The 19,026-nt window shown below is 37.9% G+C and overlaps 1 protein-coding gene across 6 annotated transcripts in view; it reads left to right on the top strand.

Moving 5' to 3' along the window:
* The window catches only part of CRYBG1 (crystallin beta-gamma domain containing 1), a 96,137-nt gene that overhangs the window by 60,328 nt on the left and 16,783 nt on the right, over positions 1-19,026 (top strand). For all 6 annotated transcript variants that reach the window (XM_072036138.1, XM_072036141.1, XM_072036142.1 and 3 more), the window contains 13 exons: positions 1,121-2,582; positions 2,667-2,843; positions 5,122-5,169; positions 5,268-5,386; positions 6,777-6,930; positions 7,876-8,015; positions 10,412-10,538; positions 10,850-10,885; positions 11,269-11,411; positions 12,147-12,273; positions 12,383-12,528; positions 18,640-18,766; positions 18,959-18,991. In XM_072036138.1, the coding sequence (XP_071892239.1) occupies positions 1,121-2,582; positions 2,667-2,843; positions 5,122-5,169; positions 5,268-5,386; positions 6,777-6,930; positions 7,876-8,015; positions 10,412-10,538; positions 10,850-10,885; positions 11,269-11,411; positions 12,147-12,273; positions 12,383-12,528; positions 18,640-18,766; positions 18,959-18,991 (2,839 nt within the window). The remainder of the gene's footprint in view (positions 1-1,120; positions 2,583-2,666; positions 2,844-5,121; positions 5,170-5,267; positions 5,387-6,776; positions 6,931-7,875; positions 8,016-10,411; positions 10,539-10,849; positions 10,886-11,268; positions 11,412-12,146; positions 12,274-12,382; positions 12,529-18,639; positions 18,767-18,958; positions 18,992-19,026) is intronic.

The following is a 19,026-nucleotide window of genomic DNA, read 5'->3' as shown; positions in this document are numbered from 1 at the left end:
TTGTGTAGGAAAAAAGGAACAAAATGCACGAATACCAGAATCATTGATAGAGCTTATCAGGCCCCTGCAAGCTAATTTTTAATCATCTCCCATTGTTTTTAGTTTTGTTTCTGTAAATCCTCTCGCTGCTGAATGCCTCCAGATACCTTTTTGGAGAGCAGCTCTGACTGTGAGGTGGCAGTGGGCTGCTTGGCACTCCTATCTGACTGATAAACTTTGAGGACGTGCCCTGATTTTCACAGCTGCTCATACTGTTCCTGCAGCAGCAGGCGACACAGACAAATGCAATGCTTTTCCCTGGATCTAGGTGTTCAGATGAAGGAGGTTTGAAATGGTCACCTGTGCATCAGCAGCCTTCTGCCACAGCATGCAAGTACTTTGCGCTGTGCCCTCATTTTCCAGCCACTCTGGTGGAGAAGTCTCTACAAGCGTTTCCCAATTCAGTTCTTGTAAATTCAGCAGGGTTAGTTTACACAATTTAAATTGTTAGCTGACTTGACCTGAAGGAAATGGGAGAGTCCTCACATGTGGTGTTGGCTTAGCCAAATAGTGATGAGCACCTGCAGTGGGTCGGGGACTATGATCTTTTCCAGCAGCAATAATGAATCCAGAAGAGGTCTTTCACTTGATTTAAGGTTGCTTCTGCAGTAAAAGGACTGCAAAGAATCTGAGCAGATGTCTTCAGAACTTGTTGGAGAGGTATATTCAAATGTTAACCAACTCATTATCACCTTAATGAATTGGGATTTGTTTCCTAAGCTCTGTAGGGAATTGCATGTGTATAATTTATTCTGCCTATTCACTATTAAATTTTAATGTCTGTCAGTCATAAGTAGTTCTCTGCCTCATTTGCAGATGCTGTAGGCTGCTGTGTTTCTGTTTTACAGAGCATTAAAGTATTAGGTGCATGTTTGAAACGTATTCTTATTTAGTGTCTAATTTATTTTTGTTGCTGTTCACGTAGCTGCTCCTTTTTAATTTCCTTTTTAGAAACCGAAATTTGAACTGAATGTGACTATGGAAAAAATCATGATAATGCTGCATTTTGTTGTTTTAAAAACTGTTAAAAGTCTTTTCAAGGTTACTGAAAGATATAACTATATCACTTTGCTTCCTGTAGTCCAGCCAAGCCGAAGAACGTAGAACTGAATTTTAAAACACCTACAAATCAAGACAGTTTAGAAAGTGAGCAGGAAACTCTTGAAAAACCAGTTAATAAAACTAATAGCAGCATTGCCAACAAAATCTCCTTGTTTGAAAATAAATGCGCTAACCAGAGCCAGAGGCCTCCTGACATCTCTGCTTCAAAAAATAGTACTGTACCAAGCACATTTGTTGGCAGAGCAAAGCTGAAATTTGGAAAACAACCTAAGGAAAGTGAATTGCCTGATAAAACGTTAAATAAGCAAAACAGTCGCCAGAAGATATTTGAGAATGGCACATCAGAGAAGGAAAGCACTGCGGAATTAAAAGGCAAAACCGAAGAAGGCTCTGCATCTCATGAGGATGTTGGGAAGGCAACAGAGCTTAAAGTAAAGGCTGCAATATCCCTTTTTAACCAAAGTAGCAAAATTGATGCTGGTGGTGTCTCTCTGAAGCAACTTGATCCAGAATTAACCACAGCTAAAAAAGAAAGTTCGCCTTTTAAACTGTCTTTGCTCTCACCTGTTAAAAGTGAAAGCGCTCAAGACAATTCCTCCCAGAGAAATAACACAAGCCCAGAATTCCCCAGAAATGAAGAAAAGGTGCTGTCAGACACAGAGGTTTTATCTCCTTGCAGCAATGATAAATGTCCTCTACAATCTCCTCAGGTTTCTAAATCAGAACCTCAGAAGATGGAAAATGGAGATAAGAAGGTGAAGCCCGGAGACTTGAGCTTTGAGGCACTGCAGCAAGATGACAGCAGTCTAGGTAATATATTGGTATCAGAGCACGACAGTGATGCACAAACGAGCCCAGGCAAAACGTACAATGGCTCTGCTGAAGATGATAGCATTTTTGATTCCCCAACTGACATGAAGAAGTTTGCTGAAACAATAAAAAACTTAGACAGCTCAGTTTGTTTACCACAGAAGAAGAAAAGGTCGAAGCTTCCCAAGTCGCCAGCACCCCACTTTGCAATGCCTCCGATTCATGAAGACAACTTAGAGAAAGTATTTGATCCTAGTGTATTTACCTTTGGTTTGGGACTCAGAAGGGAAAAAACACAGGATCTGTTACCAGCCCAACAGATTAAAATGCAAAGTTTGGAAACGATAGCCAGAGTGAGGCCCAAGCGTGCATCGACAGAGCAGAGCATAATATTTAAAGCCCTGCAGTCGTGTAATAGAGACGAACCTGCCTTTACTCAGGAAATAAATGGAAAAGAGATCAATGATAGTACAGATGGTGAAATTAAGAGATCCCGCCTTGAAAAAAGCTCACTCTTCTCAAGCTTGCTGTCAGCTACATCTAAAGAAAAGTTCCTTAATCCTTCCATGACTTCCGTAAATAACACAACAGCTTTTACAGCTGAGTCCTCGGGGATGCCTTCTCTACAACAGGATGTTCCTGGGCCATTCAGCATGCCTCAAAAATCGGAGGTAATAAAGATCATTCATGAAATGCACCCATGTAAGATTCTGTTTAGCTGCTGGATGGCTGCTAATTTTGATTTTGCAATTCAGTGTCTTTCAGATATGAAGTTTCCAAGTTATGTGGAGAAGTACATGCAACCAGATAGCGCAAAAAAAGAACTAAGCTTACAAATGCCTAACTATGGGAACCCTGAGAAAAGTTTTTCCAGCTGGTTAGGGACAAACAGATATGAATCAAATGTCCCCACTGGTTTATTAGATGTGGATGTAAGTATCATGTCATTTAAAGTCTGTCTGGAAAGTTACCCAGTTTTATATTTTCTGTAGACAATATCTGTATGTTGTTTTTGTTTAGTTTTCCCTTTTGGTGGGATAGGCATAGATTATAGCTGGACAAAATGAGCATGGATGTAGTAGCAGTTTATTTGATGTTTGCTACACACAAAAATGAGGTGCATGCGATGGCATCTGTTGACATGATTGTGTTTCTTTGTGGTGCCCTTACTCTGAGACTCTTCACTATTATAAATAGTCTATGTCTGTTTTTTATTGTAAATTGCTAGGATGCTTTCTGCAAACTTCAGAAAACTTGCATCTACCTCTTTTGGTACTAATCCCTCTGTTCCTTCTGTAAGACATTCAGTCATTGCACTGTTAAATGAGTAACAGAGCAAACTCTCTTAGTCTATCCCTTCTGGTCCCTGTATTCCCATACACTTGATAGAAGGTATATACTCTGTAGGAGTAATTTAAGAATTGATTAGTAGTGCTTGTTGAAAGTGCTGCTGCAGTGGAGGAATGCCCCTTGGTCTGACTCTGAGCATGTGTTCATGATGAGTAGAGGCAGACCTGCATTCTCCCTCAAAGGCAACTTTACCCTAATGTGGGATAATTGATTTCGATCTTCAGAATTATGAATCAACATGCTATAGCATCCACTCTTTCTGTGGATGTTGGTCCTTGTTGTTGCCCAAGAGGAAAAATATGATGAGGAGATTGAGGAACCATGGGAAGAAATATGTTTTCCAAAGTTTAATAGTGATATTAAAGTGATTTGTGGAATTGAAGTAGCATATCATAAGCTTGAGAAATATTTTTTCAAAGCAGAAGATTATCTGCTGTTGCAGTTCTACTAAAATGGATGGGAAAGTAGAAATAAATTCTTCCTTCTTTGCCTTGCAGATAGAAATCAGCCATCCTACCTTGTGGTTTTGAGGGTGTAGATTTTCTGTCAGGAGAAGTTTTTAACTAATGTGGGGATGTAAGTTAGGGGGTTTACTTGCAGTGATGCAGGCTTATGCTGCAAGTTAAAACGGGGTTCCTACTCTGGATGGTGCTGCTAAGATTTCAACACCTGAATTTGAAACTAAATGACTAATACTGATGTTTTGTCACTTAAATTGTTGTCCCAGAGTGAGTTGCAGTATTTCATTAGAATATGGAGGCCTGATGTGGCAAGGGTGTGTATCCACACATAGGACTGCTCTTGGGAAAAACCCATTAGGCTCTGTAGGGTTTCAGGACTTCTGCAGCACTGTTGTTGTCTCTGAAGTGTCTTGCTCAACTTAAACAGGAGTCAAAAATGTTTGGGTGATGTGTGCCTACTGCACATCTTTCACTGACTAAGATGATGGTGATGAAGAGGCTAAAGGGTAGTGTGAAGGAAGAAAACAGTAAGGGCAGTGTAAAACAATGACTCCAGCGTTCCTTAAAACACAGAGCGAGTTCTAACTGGAATTGAAGCACAGGCTGAAAAACCAGTCGTGCTTCAACTTGTCTTGATGATGCCTACAAAAATCTGATGCTGGTTAGGAGCTCTGTCCTGGGACCGCTGCCTTGCCCTGCATGGTGGCTAAAATGTTCTCGTTAATTCCCTGCACGTGTTGCTGGTTATCTTAGGCTGTGAGCTCTTTGGGGGCAGGTTCTCTCTTTTGGTTTGTACGAATATTATCTAGCAGAACAGGACCCTGTACAAGAATGAGCACTTCAGTCTTTGCTAGGAAACCAAACACATAATTGCAACTCTTTCTTTATTTGTTTCAAGATTACATGATACAACCACAGCTTTTTCCATATATTCTGTATGGTATAATTCACCACTGATGTAAAACTGTTGCTTTAGATTTTGTATACCTGAGTGTGTTTCATTTGTTCTCAGCATTTTTAGTCTGTCAAGTTGCACAGAGCCTCGCACTTTCTGAAGAATACTTACCTTGCTACTCTTGTCTGAAGCTTCTGGAATATATAGAAAGATGATGAAAAGGATTTTAAAACGTTTCAAGTCTGAGATTACTTGTCTCCAGTGAGATGATAATTCAGAGTTTATTAAATAAAAAATTAAGTGTGTAATTCATACTAATATATAGCTCTCCGGAAAGAAGGAATTGAAGCAGGAAATAAGTGTAGGTGAAGTGTTACCAACTTCTTACTATTCAGAATAATTTTATTTTGTTTCACTAACTTATTTTAATAGCTGAGCATCTTTATTGAATAGGTTTATGGTTTGTTTTATATTTGTGACTTTTCTCTCCTTGCTGTCTGTTAGACACTTTCAAGAAATGGACAAAGCAAAATCAATCCCAGACCTGGGAAGGTAAGATCAATTTTATGATCTTCACTGTTCTTCTCTTTATTTAAAATCATAGCAAGATAGAATTCTATATTGTTGCTTTTGTTTTGTTTTAAACACAGTTGGTGATATACTGTGAATCAGACTATCAAGAGAATGGTATTGAAGTTTTCCATGACGTTGTGGATTGCAGTTCTTGGGTTCTGTCACCGACAATTTTAGTTAAAGTCGTCAGAGGATGGTAAGAGAGAAATTTTAATTCTTTATCACTGATCTGTCCAGAAATCCTTTGGAACAGTGCAAGTAGTAATTCATAATAGGGCTACTTTGTAGGTGGCAATGTATTGTAGACACCTTTAAAAAGGAAATGTGGTATTTATTTTACCTCCTGCAATAAGAAATTCTGTGCTAGCTGACTTTGCTGATAATTGGATCTAGTGTTACCATCTGGAGGAGTACTACATTTTACCCTGGTGGGATGAAAAGACAGATTCTGTTCAGTTTCGCTGCCCTTTTGACTCCTCTCTCCTTTATGGCTTCCTGGGTAGTATTTGACTTGGTGTAAAAGGCTAGCAAAGGATTTTTAAAAGTTTTGATGTGGGTTTAGGCTGTGTTAACCTGGATGCAGAAGATGAATTCCTTGTCCAAAGGTATGAAACAATGCTGTAAAGATAACAGACTATTTCTGTGGTGAGTCCAGAGGAAATTTTTCTAAAAGCCAGATTATATGAGAGTAATTCAAAACAAGTTCATCTCCTAACTTTCTTTGCAGCATTAAAGAACAAGTCATTACTGGTGTGGATAGCATGGCAAGTTAAGTTGTGACAAGGCTATAATACAGTCAAACAGCAGGTTCTCAAAAGGAACGATCCAATATAAAGCTGGAGCAACAAGGGCCAGCTGCAGTAGGAGATACTAGGAAGCGTGCTGGTTTCTGAACGAAAGTCTTTTGGTCTGTGTGAACCAGGACTCTCTTCTTGTCCAGCATGTTTTCACTAGGAGCTACTAGGAGTTTCACTAAGAGCTATTTTTGTTTCTTTTTTCCTCCCCTGCAACTGAGAGCTCTAGGGGAGTGTTTTATAATTGCAGATGGATATAGTTTTTTATCTAGTTAGCTATTGAAACCTGCAGCTAAAAATGAAGTTGTACTTGTCTTCTGAACAGTCTTATCATCCTTCTGCACATCAATACCAGCCTGTGTAGAACTCCAGGCTGCTGTTCACAGGATTCAAGCAAGTATCTTGTCTGTTTATACATTACACAGCAGTCTGCAGTGTCAACATTTTCTGACCTACATATTGGTTCTGATTAATATCTCATGCAAAAGTCTGGTATACATAGACAGCACTCCTGCCCCAGATCATCAGTTTAAAGAGGGTGGAGGAGGAGTTTTTGATGAAATTACAAAGTCAGCAGTAGGCATCTTTATTTTTATTATTGCTTTTAAAAATATCACAGAGACCAGAAGTGACTTGCATCAGCAGTGTTGGGTCATTTAACTGTATTGGCGTGGCTTGGAGGGTCTAGAAATAATACTTCTTGTGGGGAAAAAAAGTTATTAAATGGGAGCATGATTTTGGAAATCACACTTGGTAAAATGACATACAAAAATGAGAATTTTTTATTTTAAGCTGGATACTCTATGAGAAGCCAAATTTTGAAGGCCCCTCCGTTCCTCTGGAAGAAGGAGAGCTGGAACTCTCAGATATCTGGGGTGCGAGTGCTTCTGAAGAGCAAAATGAATGCAAATCTGTGGTGATTGGTTCAATAAGACATGTTGTTAAGGCAAGTAATGTAATTAAAGAAAATGTTACGCAAGTCTTACTGCTTGGTGAAGTTTTAGACTGATATAAAAATTCAGTCTTCGAGGTTGAATTTCTTGTGTAATCACAAAATAAATGTATGTGGATGGGGGGGTGGTTGTTGTTTTGTTTGTTTAATAATAGAAATTCTGGTAAAACTTACTAGAAGAAAACTTACTAGAAGAATACATTGGGAAGAGAACAGTGTTCATCAGAATAGCCTCCAAAATGCTGTAGAAACTTAATGTACAGTATATGCTTTTTAGCTTGGTAGGAAAAGCTTTCTAGAAAACTATCAGTAATTCTACAGACTCCTAATTTCAGAAGTGTGTGTAAGGTATTTTTGCTCATGTTTTTCTTTTCTTACCAAACTTACACCCACAAAACTTTTGATATTAAAAAAAATACACGTACATGCACAAACTAACCAGGGAATTTCACACATGGTGGAGCAGCCTTCCTACATGCACTTTTAACCTACCAGTAAGTATGTTTGCAGGTCACCAAAGTAAGCATGAACTGTAAAGGTATTTGACTAGGAAAAAAAAAAAAAAAAAGAGGAATATGCATTGCTTGTAACTACAATTCTTGTTTAAATTAATTCTTTTCAGGAATGCCTTGCTTGGTGTTACATTAGCTTTCAATTTGCTAGAGGAGGTATTACATGGTGAAAGAAGGTGCATTCCTGCCTAGATGGCAGAAGGTAAACAAGGTACATGTTGGTTAAGAGGCTGACTGCTGTCTTTGTCCACACAGAGACAGGCAACTGGCCTAGTTTTACTTTTATGACAGGTGGCTGATAATAGCCGTAATTGACAAGAGGGGAAACGATTTAAAACAAACAGGAATTACAAAACTGTTATCCACATTAATTACAGAACTCACAGCACAGATGAAGTGATTATTGCAATCTTCTTCATTTTGTCAGGATTACAGGGTCAGCCGAATTGATTTGTACACAGAACCTGAAGGGCTGGGAATTGTGACTTCCTTTTTTGACGACACTGAAGAAACAGGGGTGTTTGGCACCACGCAGAAGACTTGTTCTATCAAAGTACACTGGGGCATGTAAGTGCATAGTTCTGTGTGAACGTGTACTGCTATGAAAGGAATTGGTTTTAAACCACAGGTTACACCTATCAGACGTTCAAGCAGGCTATATTTATTCCAGTCATATATTTTGGTAGTTTTTGTTGACAGTAACGTTAGTACATCACTGTAATGCTTCACTCTTGGAGAGGCTGACCTCTGAAAATATTTTGTGTTAGAGACAGTTTTTCTTTATTTGCACGGAGTAAAAAAAAAAAAAAAATGTAGGAAAGGAATGAGTTTTTCTCTGCTGCTCTTTCTCATTCAGTCAAACTTTTAAGAAATGAGAGGGGGGAGATGAAATAGTATGATAAAACCATCTTTCCTACTTGCTTCCATTTCTAAGCTTTAACTCGTACTAAAAGAAATTTTTAAGCTGTTATAAGATGTAGTGTCAAGTGTGGACTTGAGAAAGCATCCTTTTATTTCACGGTGCATTTTAGTTAGTGTTTTTATAGTGATGATTAAGAATGTGTGTTATATCACCTGAAAACATCTGGCTATGTAAATCAGGAGTGTAATGTGTGCTATGAACTATGCAGACTTATGTTAAAAGAGACCTCCAAGAAACAATCCAGCTACTGTAGAAATGGCAATTTTGATAACTTAATAAGTAACCCTAAAAATCTGTAGTGAAAATATCCCTCAAAGTGGCATGGGCAAATCAGTGCAGGAGAAATAGATGGCTCAGAAAAAGTGAGAGTGTGGAACCACTTTCAGTAATCTTAGGTCTTGCAGAGCATTTTACAGAATGTACAGACATTGTTTGCTACCTGTTGGCTGTGTCATGTTTGGGCTCTGGTAGGATTTGCCTTTCTGCAGATGTTTTAGTTAACTACTGAAAACTACCCAGCTAAAGACGAATATTACATATTGCTGCAGAGATGTATTCAAATACGCCTCATGATGGATGAGACATTTTAGTTATCAGATAAAATACATTTATCTAATTAAATTTTTACATCTTGATTTAAGAGGGAAAAAAAAGAAGCACTCAGGTATGTAGGAAAATTTTAAGATGTTCATATAACTGGTTCTCTGGCAGAAGTTTGTGTTGAACTGCAAGCAAATTACATATCTGATTTTATTACTCTTGGCAGATATGTTATTTGGAGGTTGGTTATCAACTGATTCCATCTACCTCTCAGCTTTCCATCTATCTCTCAACTTTATTTCTGGTTTTTATATCAGTGTGAGAGTTTTTTGCACTAAATCTGTGTAAACTAGTAAAGTCTTAATTTCTCTCTGTTGCATTTGGCTCTCTTGAGGGAAAGAGGACTAGTATTTCAATCAGGAAATGAAACAGTTGGAAAGCAATCTCTTGGGTACTAGTCCAGTGTAGAAAGATGTCACTTCTTCTGCCAATTGCTTGCGTGAGAAATTCAGTAAATTGCTGCTGCTTTTCTGCATTTTGCAAGTTTTCTTTCCTTTAGTTTATAAGCATGACATAGTTCATTGTACTGGCAGTTGAGGCAGGCTTTGATTCTGAGTCACTTTGCCATGTGGGTGTGGTTGTATCTTAAGGTTTCCCAGTGTGCGTGCTTAATTATTGTTTATTAAAAGCTGCCAACAAAAATGAGGCAACGTACCATTATCTTCTGATTGTACTCTCTCTTTGGTCTCCCATGTGTTTAAATTCTTGCAGTGAAGCTGAGGGCTTACTGAGCAGGGGGCAACTATGAAGCACATAATGCATCTAATATTTGGCTATAGATACCAATAAAATTAAAGTTCTTTGTTTCTTTGGAACCATATGTCTGCAATGAAACTATGCCAACTCATACCAGTTAACATCAGCTCAGAACATGCCTTGAGTGATTACTGGTTAAAAACTTTGAAAAAATTCTGTTGCTGTCCCACTCAGTAATTTGGAAGCAGATTTCAAAGTCTTTTTTTTTTTTTTTTTTTTTTTTACATATTAATTAGTAACAAAAGTTTAGAGTTCTGTTTCGATCAGATTTTGCAATAAATCCAAGTCTAGGGTAGCAGAGATCTTTCAACTTCTGGAAAATTTATTCTGAGTATTTTAAAGCTATTCTAAAAATAATACACAGTAACCTTAAATCTTGAAACTTCAGTCTAAAACTGATGTTGCCCCCAGATAAGACAGAGTCAAATTCCTCACTGCCTGTTCACTGTACTGATTTTTTTTAGCCTGCTCAAACAAAACATGCATTGTCAGTGGTTCCTGCACAGACACAGAAGTTTGCCAGTATACCAGCTTATAGTTGGGAACTTCAGTGGTAAAGACAAAGAAACAAAGGTTTTTTAGGAGTACAGTGATATTTTTTCTAAAGTAAACACTTTGTCTTGTTCTTTACTGTTCAGAAATGTTTTTATTTTAATTTTTGCTTTCCACTCCTCCTCTACTTTAGATGGCTAATTTATGAAGAACCTGGTTTCCAGGGAGTCCCTTTAATGCTGGAGCCTGGTGAATATCCTAATCTAGCTTTCTGGGAGAAGAAAGAAGCCTATATTAGGTCCATGAGGCCCTTGAAAATGGTAAAATGTTGTTATTACTTGCAAGCTACATCACCTTTTATATGTTAGAAATAGTGTGTTAAGGTGACTAAATTTCTCAAGCCTCACAGAAATGTAAGTCTTTAAAAAAACAAACAACATTTTAGCCTATAAAATTCTTGAACTTTTAACATCTGATTGCATCTATTTCTGCTTTTAATCTTCTTGTTCTCCATATGTGGCCTACAAAAAAGATTTCATCCTAATTCCAGCTTCTTATGAAGAGTTGATGACAACTTGGTATAGGTGACTACTTATTTTTCTCTTTTTTTTTTTTTTTTCCTTGCCCACAGGGTGGTCGCAAAGTTGAATGTGCTGGAGAGCCAAAGGTAAAAATCAGTATTCATTTGATTGTTGAAAGGTATATTATCAACATACACATGAACTACATGTGGGTGGATAAATCTATCTTGATTGTGTACTGACTACTGAAGCTTGTCGTGCGGCATGTGACCACACCATGAAACTAACTTCTGTAAAATTTTTGCATCTATCACATGTACATGACAGTATTAACAGCTGTTGGGATAATGCTGACAAGTAGTGAACATTTAAGCCCCAATGTTGCGTGTCTAAGAGAAGATGTCTTAAAAAGAGACCCCATTACTTAGTTTCATTATCTTCTTCCTCTAGGCGCCCATACAAAAGAAACTGACTGTTGTCAGAATTTATCATGCTCTGCAGCTTTTCTTTTACTTCATTTTTGTGACAGGTAGTCATTTATGAGAAGCCTTTCTTTGAAGGAAGACATGTGGAAGTAGAATCAGAGATCTTTATGCTCAATGACAAGGAATCTGAAGAAAAGAGAAGTCTTCCATTTACATCAGTGGGATCCATGAAAGTACTGGGAGGAATGTAAGTGGGAAAACGCCAGCACTATTTCCCCTTCAGCTGAAGTGGTAACTCTGTAGATTGGAATTTGCAGTGGATAAATTCAGTACCTGTTTGCTTTTGTCTTCCTAGTTTTGTTGTTGTTGATTTGGTTTAGTTTGTGGGTTTTTTTGTTTGTCTGAGGTAAGTTTGCAAACATTCACAGCAATGACTGCGTTCTTTGTCACCCTGATTTCACAGTTGTGAGAGAAGGGGTAGAAAGGCTGCCAAGCTGACAGAACAGCCTAAGTCAGCTAACTTCCCTCTCTCCTGTTGTAGTGCTGTTTCCATGATTAACTGTTTTAAACCTCAGGTGTGGATTAGTTACAGAATTTCATTTGGCTTTGGTTAGTGAAGGTTTCTCAGATTAACTTGAAGTTCTTTATCATAACAAGCCAGGAAAGGTGTGGTGTGTGGTGTTGTTTTTTTGTTGTTTTTTTTTTGTGCCTTGTCTCTCCACCAAGAGTGGTCAACATAATGTCACTCTTACTTTTTTGTTTTACCTCTGGGAAGTTTAGCAAGTATTTTTATTGGACTTTTTTCCTGTTTGAAAGGATTATGTAATTATATTAATGTCAAATGGAAAAGGTATTTAGGAGATTCCTATATATGTAATGGAAGAGAGAAAAAGAAAAGAACAAATTTCACAAATCTTTCTGTTCCCTGAAAAGACATAGTGGCAGTTGTCCATTTTCACACACAGATTCTGTTGTTATTTAGCTGGGTTGCTTACGAGAAGCCTGGGTTTGAAGGCCATCAATATTTGCTGGAAGAAGGAGCGTATCGGGACTGGACGGACTGGGGTGGCTATGATGAAGAGTTGCAGTCACTGCGACCTGTTGTTGGCGTAAGTTCCAAGAATGTGTAGTAGAAATCTCCTGAGTCCATTGAAACATCATGTTCCATTTTCCTTATGGTGCTTCTCTTTTCTTTTTTTTTTTTTTTTTTTTGAACAGGACTTCACAAGCTCCCATATGATAATGTACAGTGAAAAAGACTTTGGATCAAAGGGTTCCAACATTAATGTGTTAGGAATTATTTCCAATTTGAAAGACACTGGATATGGGCTGAGAACGCAATCCATAAATGTGCTAAGTGGCGTGTAAGTGATATTTTTAACTGTTGTTTAATTTTAAATATGCTTGTATACTTTTTAGAGTTTCTGTGTTTGAAGATGTTTTTCTGTACTCTGACATCTAATGCCTCTGTGGAAATTCAGATTAAACTTCCTGCCCTTGACTGCAGCATGTTGGCTACAACATGGAAATGTTGGCTTGCTGACTTGCAAAGTATGATAGTATATGAGATAAGATCTCATCAGAGAGGTAAAAATAGTTTGTTCTTGTGGCTGTGTTTTTAAAAGCATTTCCATAACAGCAAAATTGTTATGGAACTAATTCTAGGCTTGGCGTGATTGACCTGAGGCAAATTCCTTGCTTTTTCTCAGGGTTGTGTGTAAAATGAAGTTTTTTTTCTGGAAAGTAACATTGCTTTTGCAGTGAATCCCATAGGTTAATAGTTTTTTTTACTACAACTATTTTTATTTATTTTATTTTATTTTTTTACATTGAGGTTCCTAAATCTTTTGATTAAGACTACTCCTATTCCTGGTGCCTCTTGTGTTGTCACATGCAATTGATAAGTTTGTAAATCTTAATGTTTGATTTGTTGGGCACATCAATTGCAGGTTGACTTCCACAGCCTTATAGACTGCATCAAAGTATTTTGGAAATATAAACAAATATTAGCAATCATGTCTCCAATACACAAACTCTAAGAGCACGCGATTTACAGTCTCTTTCCTTGTCTGGACTGCAGGTGACTTGCTGAAAGATCTGCCTTGCCCAGCCACACCCTAAATCTTTCTGTGTGTTATCTGTGTGATATCTCTGCAAATTTTGCCTGGGTAGAGGCTGCAGAATCAAGCTCGGTGCATTCCAAAGGAATGTGTTTGATTTGTGTACAATATGGTGTGACAGCAGTTTTTTCTGCACGGTGACCTTTGAAGCCACTGTGCCCTTTTGTCTTCTGTAATGTGGAAGGGAGATTCATGGGAAAGAGTCATCTCTGAAGGTTGGGAAACAAATTGTGGGTCACCTATCACACCCTTTGTGTAGTTGTTCTAGTAAATGTGACTGTTGCAGCTGAGATAGGAATCGTACTTTGTATGAGTATTCTAGTAATTAAGTGTGACTCCCATACTTTGATGGTAAAAGTGGCTACAAGTTATTACAAATAAAATCTTTGTCCCACAGACTCTGCAATTGCTCCCGTAATCTCACCTTCTAGTCTCTTAAAGGTGTAATTTGTAGCATTAATTTTAATTTTTTATTTAGGTGTTTGGTTTGTAACTGGTGACCACCACTCAGCTTTTACAGTCTTGTATGACCCTTTCGTTTGCGAAGAGGTTGCCAGCCTCTTAGAGTTTTGTGGTGGTGGTCTTAGTAAATGCCAGTGTGTCAGATAGTTGAGTGAATCATGTTAAGTCATTCATTCTTGGTAATAAAATATTTTATTTTAAGTGATAAGTAACTGTTTAGGTAGAAGAATTTTATATCTTCCTTTCCTATCAGTCATACAGTGGTGAATAATCCATTGAGCAATTCCCAGAGCTATTTAGACTAGAACATATATGATGTCATAGTGAACTGTTAAATGTTCAATAAAAGCTTGTCCTAAGCAACCTTCCTGGTATCATATTGAAAATACTTCATTTAAAAAAAAAAAAAAAAAAGGTTCAGTGCTTCTTGCAGCTTAACTTTCCTTAACATTTTTTTTTTAACTACAGGTATTTGTAGTAAGCAGTTACAGCAGTAACAGATAACCTATGATCTGTATTTCCCACATAATTAATTTGATTGCTCTGTAATTTAAAGGGTATATCAAAGAAAAGAAAGGCTTACAGTGCAGAACACAGATATTACTGAACAAGTTCTGAGGTAAACTACATCTCTAAACTGTATGCTGAAGACAGCCTAGCTCCGCATTTGGAGAATGAATATTTCATTTTGGGGTAATGGGGAACTTGCTGCATTAAAATTTTCGGCTATAGATTCTGAGGAATGTTTCCAAGCAATATTTTAATGCCTTTGCTTAATCTATTGTAAAGACACATTGAAAAATATATCCAAAGATGGTGAGTGACTCCTTTTAAATTAAATTGACTCCTTTTAAATCAATAAATGATTTGCTTTTGAGCGTTCTTCAGAAATTGGACAAGCACAAAATCCAGGGTATTTTATTCTTCTACCGTTTGGGGCGGGAGAAAGGAATTCAAACTACTTGAAAATAGGAGAGGCCTTTCTTTCTTAAGTAGGATTTGATCTTTACTCCAAAGTTGGCAAACTGTTAGTGGTGGAAAATGAAAGTATTTAGTAGCAAGAGGTAACACCCTTTACAAGTTTAAGCAAGTACTAAAAGGAACTGTGTTGTACAATTTTGACTTTCCTCTTTGCTTAATAATTCTTCAAGCTTATATTTAATAGTGATCAAATCACAGGAATTGCGTGCTTCGAAATGTGCCTTTTCTTTATCTGTAAACATGGAAAGCTTTTGCCAAAAATACTGAAAAAGCCCCTGTCTTTTAACTTGGTTGAAGAACTTGACAGATGTGTGTTCTTCCTAGGTGTTTGTTTTGCTGTGGTCCTGTAATTCTTACAGGTTTCCTTCCACTTTTCAAGTAATTAGTCCATAGTGCAGATTTGGCTGCTTCTAGTGCATTTATGTGTAGGGATATTGAGGAAACATTAAGTGATGAGTAGTTCATATGCAGGAGCCAGAATGTAATGTATTGAATCTAGACATACGCAGGGGGTAATGTAAGGGAAACTAAAGACGCTATGTACAAGAACAAACCTCCACTGAGAAGCTTGAAAAGGTTGAGAGCCCTTAGGTACTCTGCAGGAGGACATTTCAAACAAAGCTTCCTCTTCCCTCCATGTCTGAACTGAGCTGAGCTAACACCAAAGAGAACCTTTCAAGGAGTCACAAAATCCAAGTTCACAGGTCCGTGGGTACTAGAAATCACAAGCAAAAAGGGGTACGGTAAATAACCTGTTTCCCCTCTTTCCTACGAAGAGAATTTTATTACCTCTTCCTCCCTGTTAGTCATGCTAAAAATCTGCAAGTGCCAGTTTTTCTCCCTGGCCCCATGTGGTCTATGGTTACCTTATATAGGCTGATTTAGACCTGTTGTCTCCGTGTTGTATTTAAGGCTTAAACATTATGGATTCTATTTCAGACCTAAAGGAGTGCTTCTGTGCTTGAGACCTTAACTTTTTACAGCTTTGCCCTTTAGTTTAATGAAGGTGTTGCCATTTCTTCTGTAGCTGAGAGAGAGGTAGGCCCTTCCAGTAGGTAGTCTGTCCTGTTGTAAGACGAGTCTGAACAACACAAAAAGTGGGATTAGTCCTCTCAGCTGATTGTAGGAAGAGCATATGTAATAAGAAATGGTCAATGTTTTAAAAGACAAAGTTAGGTAAGATGAATCCTGAGCTGACCGTAGGAAAAGCCATCTTTTAGCAAGGTATCTGCCTCAGGATTCATTTCTTGGCTGTTCTTCCAGGCCCTGTTTGTAGTTGCTCTTACTAGACATCCCATACTGAGGCTTTGGGGAAAGATACTCTGTGTGTACTATCACTTACAGTATATAAATGTCAGTTTTCTCTACATCTTAGGTCCCACTGGCACAGTTGGTGCAGAGGCGTGAGGCATTCAGCACGGTTCTGGCATTGACTTGGGCTGAGGCTGTTGCTAAGCCTGACTATGGCAATTTGTTGGGCTGGGGGTTACAAAATTACTGAGAGAGAAGTCGCTCCCTGTGGGGTAGGGATGTTGCTGCCACACTGCAGCGTCAAACTGGAGCTCTTGTGGTGCTTGGCAGCCGGGGTGCGACTCTTTCCCTCAGATATGGAGGCTGCCTCCTGCTCTCCAGGCCTCCTGGTTAGTCAGAAGCTGGATTAAAGCAACGCTTCATCCTGGGGATAGTTTTGAGGTCTGACAGGTTCAGCTGCTGCTGAATTCGGCTTCCTGTCCCTGGCGTCATTACCAGTACTCTTGGCAGCTTGCATGAGCTTCTGAACAAAGTGGAGAAGCACAAGTATTTCACCAGTAAGCCCTAGCTCTAGCAATCCTCCAACATGGGCTGACTTGCATGGGAGAGCAGTGCTTATTAATTTAAATCCCATTGTTTTCAGCAGAAATATGCTTAAAGTGAAATACATTCATTACTTCTATATTCAGGCTTCTTTTTAGGTAGGAGGAAAATAAATTACTGCTTTTGAGAGAGTCTTAGGGGAGGGATCTGGCGTGTTTTATCATTCACTTAAAATCAGGAACACTTATTTTCATAGACGTTAATCAAGTTAAACTGCCATGCCTTGTAGTTATACCTTGGTGTCTGTGCACGGAAAAATCTAATAAGCATCTGCTCAAGAAATTGATTAAGGAAACCTCACAGTTTTTGGTATGTGTGGCATACAGGTCTAAACACACCTGGGACATCTGAACTTTCTGCTTAATTTATTGTACATACCAATGTCTCTTTAATGAATTACTGTGAGGTGATTTTGAAATGTGCCTTGAAATGTGCCTTAAGTAATTAGTGCATCACAATTTGGAATAATTGATTATATCTGAGGCAAACCAAGAGATGTGAGTAGTGATAAATGTGAATCACTATATGAGTACTTGCCATGGACGAATATGAAGTTGATACTTGCAGTATGTACATGTGACACAGCTTTTATTTCAGTTTGAAGTTATCCCATTTTTTATATTTGCAGAGACTCCAGTGTTTGTTCTTGGACTAAAACTGCAGCTTAATACAATCTAGTTGCTCAGCACATGTAAATTTTTTTGTGGCAAATTTAGATAGTGAGAGGTAGCCTACACTGCACATTCTGAATTCAGTAGTTTCACTGCTTTATGATATCAAATTTTTGTTAGTTTTGACATTCTGTATGGAGACCCCACTGAAAGTGGGTTTTGGCATAACCTAGGGTAACTCCTTATGTAACTCATTGGCTAAATTATTCTACTAATAGTCAACCAGCTGTTATCTCGTAGAACCAGGAAGATGTCCTGATCCCTGCGTGAATATAATGAATGAAGCTTGGCTGTTATTGTGGCCAGTTCTGATGTCTGTACACTCCTCAAAAAAAAAAAGAAGTTTCCAGAAGAGCCAGAATGTAATTATTGGAAAGTTTTGGAAATCTAAAAGTGGAAGGCAACAATTTCTGTAGGTTATGGAAAAACAAAGGTAGTACTGATGCAGGAATACTTTATCTGGACTTACAGTATGGACTCTGGGTTAGAAGCATGCTTTAACAGAAGGTTTCTTGAATGTAGCAGACTATGCATAGCAAGGCTAGCTGATAGTGGGTCCTTCAGAGTTGTAATAAAACATTGCAGGGGCAACTGAATGTTGGAGAGACTTATGTGATTTGGTTGATTTTCCAGTAGCTAGAGTGTTTATCTCATTTTCAGGAAGGCATATACTGGCTGAGACAGAAGTTATGGGTTTGCAGAAATCTGAGTTTGTGGCCTGTGATAGGCATGAGGTCTACGTAGTCATAATAATTGCTTTGAATTTATATACATTAATCTGGTTAAATTTTAGATGGCTTTAATGTTTAACTGTCAAGGATGTTCTTCCAGCTGATGTCTGTGATCCCAAGCAGGGAACAGTCTGCCCTCATTAGCATATATACTTGTTGCTGCAGCTTAACTTTCTGTTAAGTTCTCTGTGTGTTTGCTTAAAAAAACCTGAAGTTTATGAATACTGTTTTTTTTTAATGTTGCCTGTACGTATCTATATTGTACAGATGACTTTTAGTTTATCCAAAACAGTTGCATTCTGATATGTATCTGCTTTTCTAGAGAAGAACTTAATCTAGATAAAATAATAGAACTGTATCTCAGAATATTCTTCCTGGAGTATGCTCTAAAGGTGTCTCGCTGATGATGCATTTGATCTGGTGGTCTGCTTTAGCTGATTCATGTTGATGTGGTGGGGCTAATGGAAGTGAAATTTGCTGGAGTTCTGGAGTATCAGATGAATGTTTTTGTTTATTTAGGGTTTTAATAGCATCGGTTTGTCATTTTGGGGAGAAATTTTTTATTTGTTCTTATGTTAAGATAATATATACTTTTTTTTTTTTTTGGTGAAAAAGTAGTATAATTTTTACTCACTGCTTTCTTTTCTTTCTCTTAGGTGGGTGGCATATGAGAATCCTGACTTTACAGGGGAGCAGTACATACTGGATAAAGGGCTCTATCCCAGCATTGAGGCATGGGGGGGGAAGAATTGCAAAATATCTTCAGTTCAACCCATTGTTATGGTAAGGAGTTCATTTCATTCTTGTTTTGCAAGTTTCTCTGAAGTATTTCTAGGTAGTCTTTTCTATCAAATCCAGTTTATGTATATTCTTTCAACAATAATTAGCAATAAGCTTTTGTATATTTGTTAATTTAGTGCTTCTTAATTGTTTTTCTTATTATTTTTTTCTCTTTTGTTCTCCAAACCTTTGTAGGATATTGTTGGAAGTGAAAGGGGCAAAGTCAAGGTAAGATACTTCTGTAAGTGCATGAATTGTACTGC

This window comes from Anas platyrhynchos, chromosome 3 (assembly GCF_047663525.1).
Source record: "Anas platyrhynchos isolate ZD024472 breed Pekin duck chromosome 3, IASCAAS_PekinDuck_T2T, whole genome shotgun sequence".
Taxonomy (NCBI): domain Eukaryota; kingdom Metazoa; phylum Chordata; class Aves; order Anseriformes; family Anatidae; genus Anas; species Anas platyrhynchos.
Note: the sequence above shows the minus strand (reverse complement) of the source record. Positions and strands in the feature narration are given on the sequence as shown.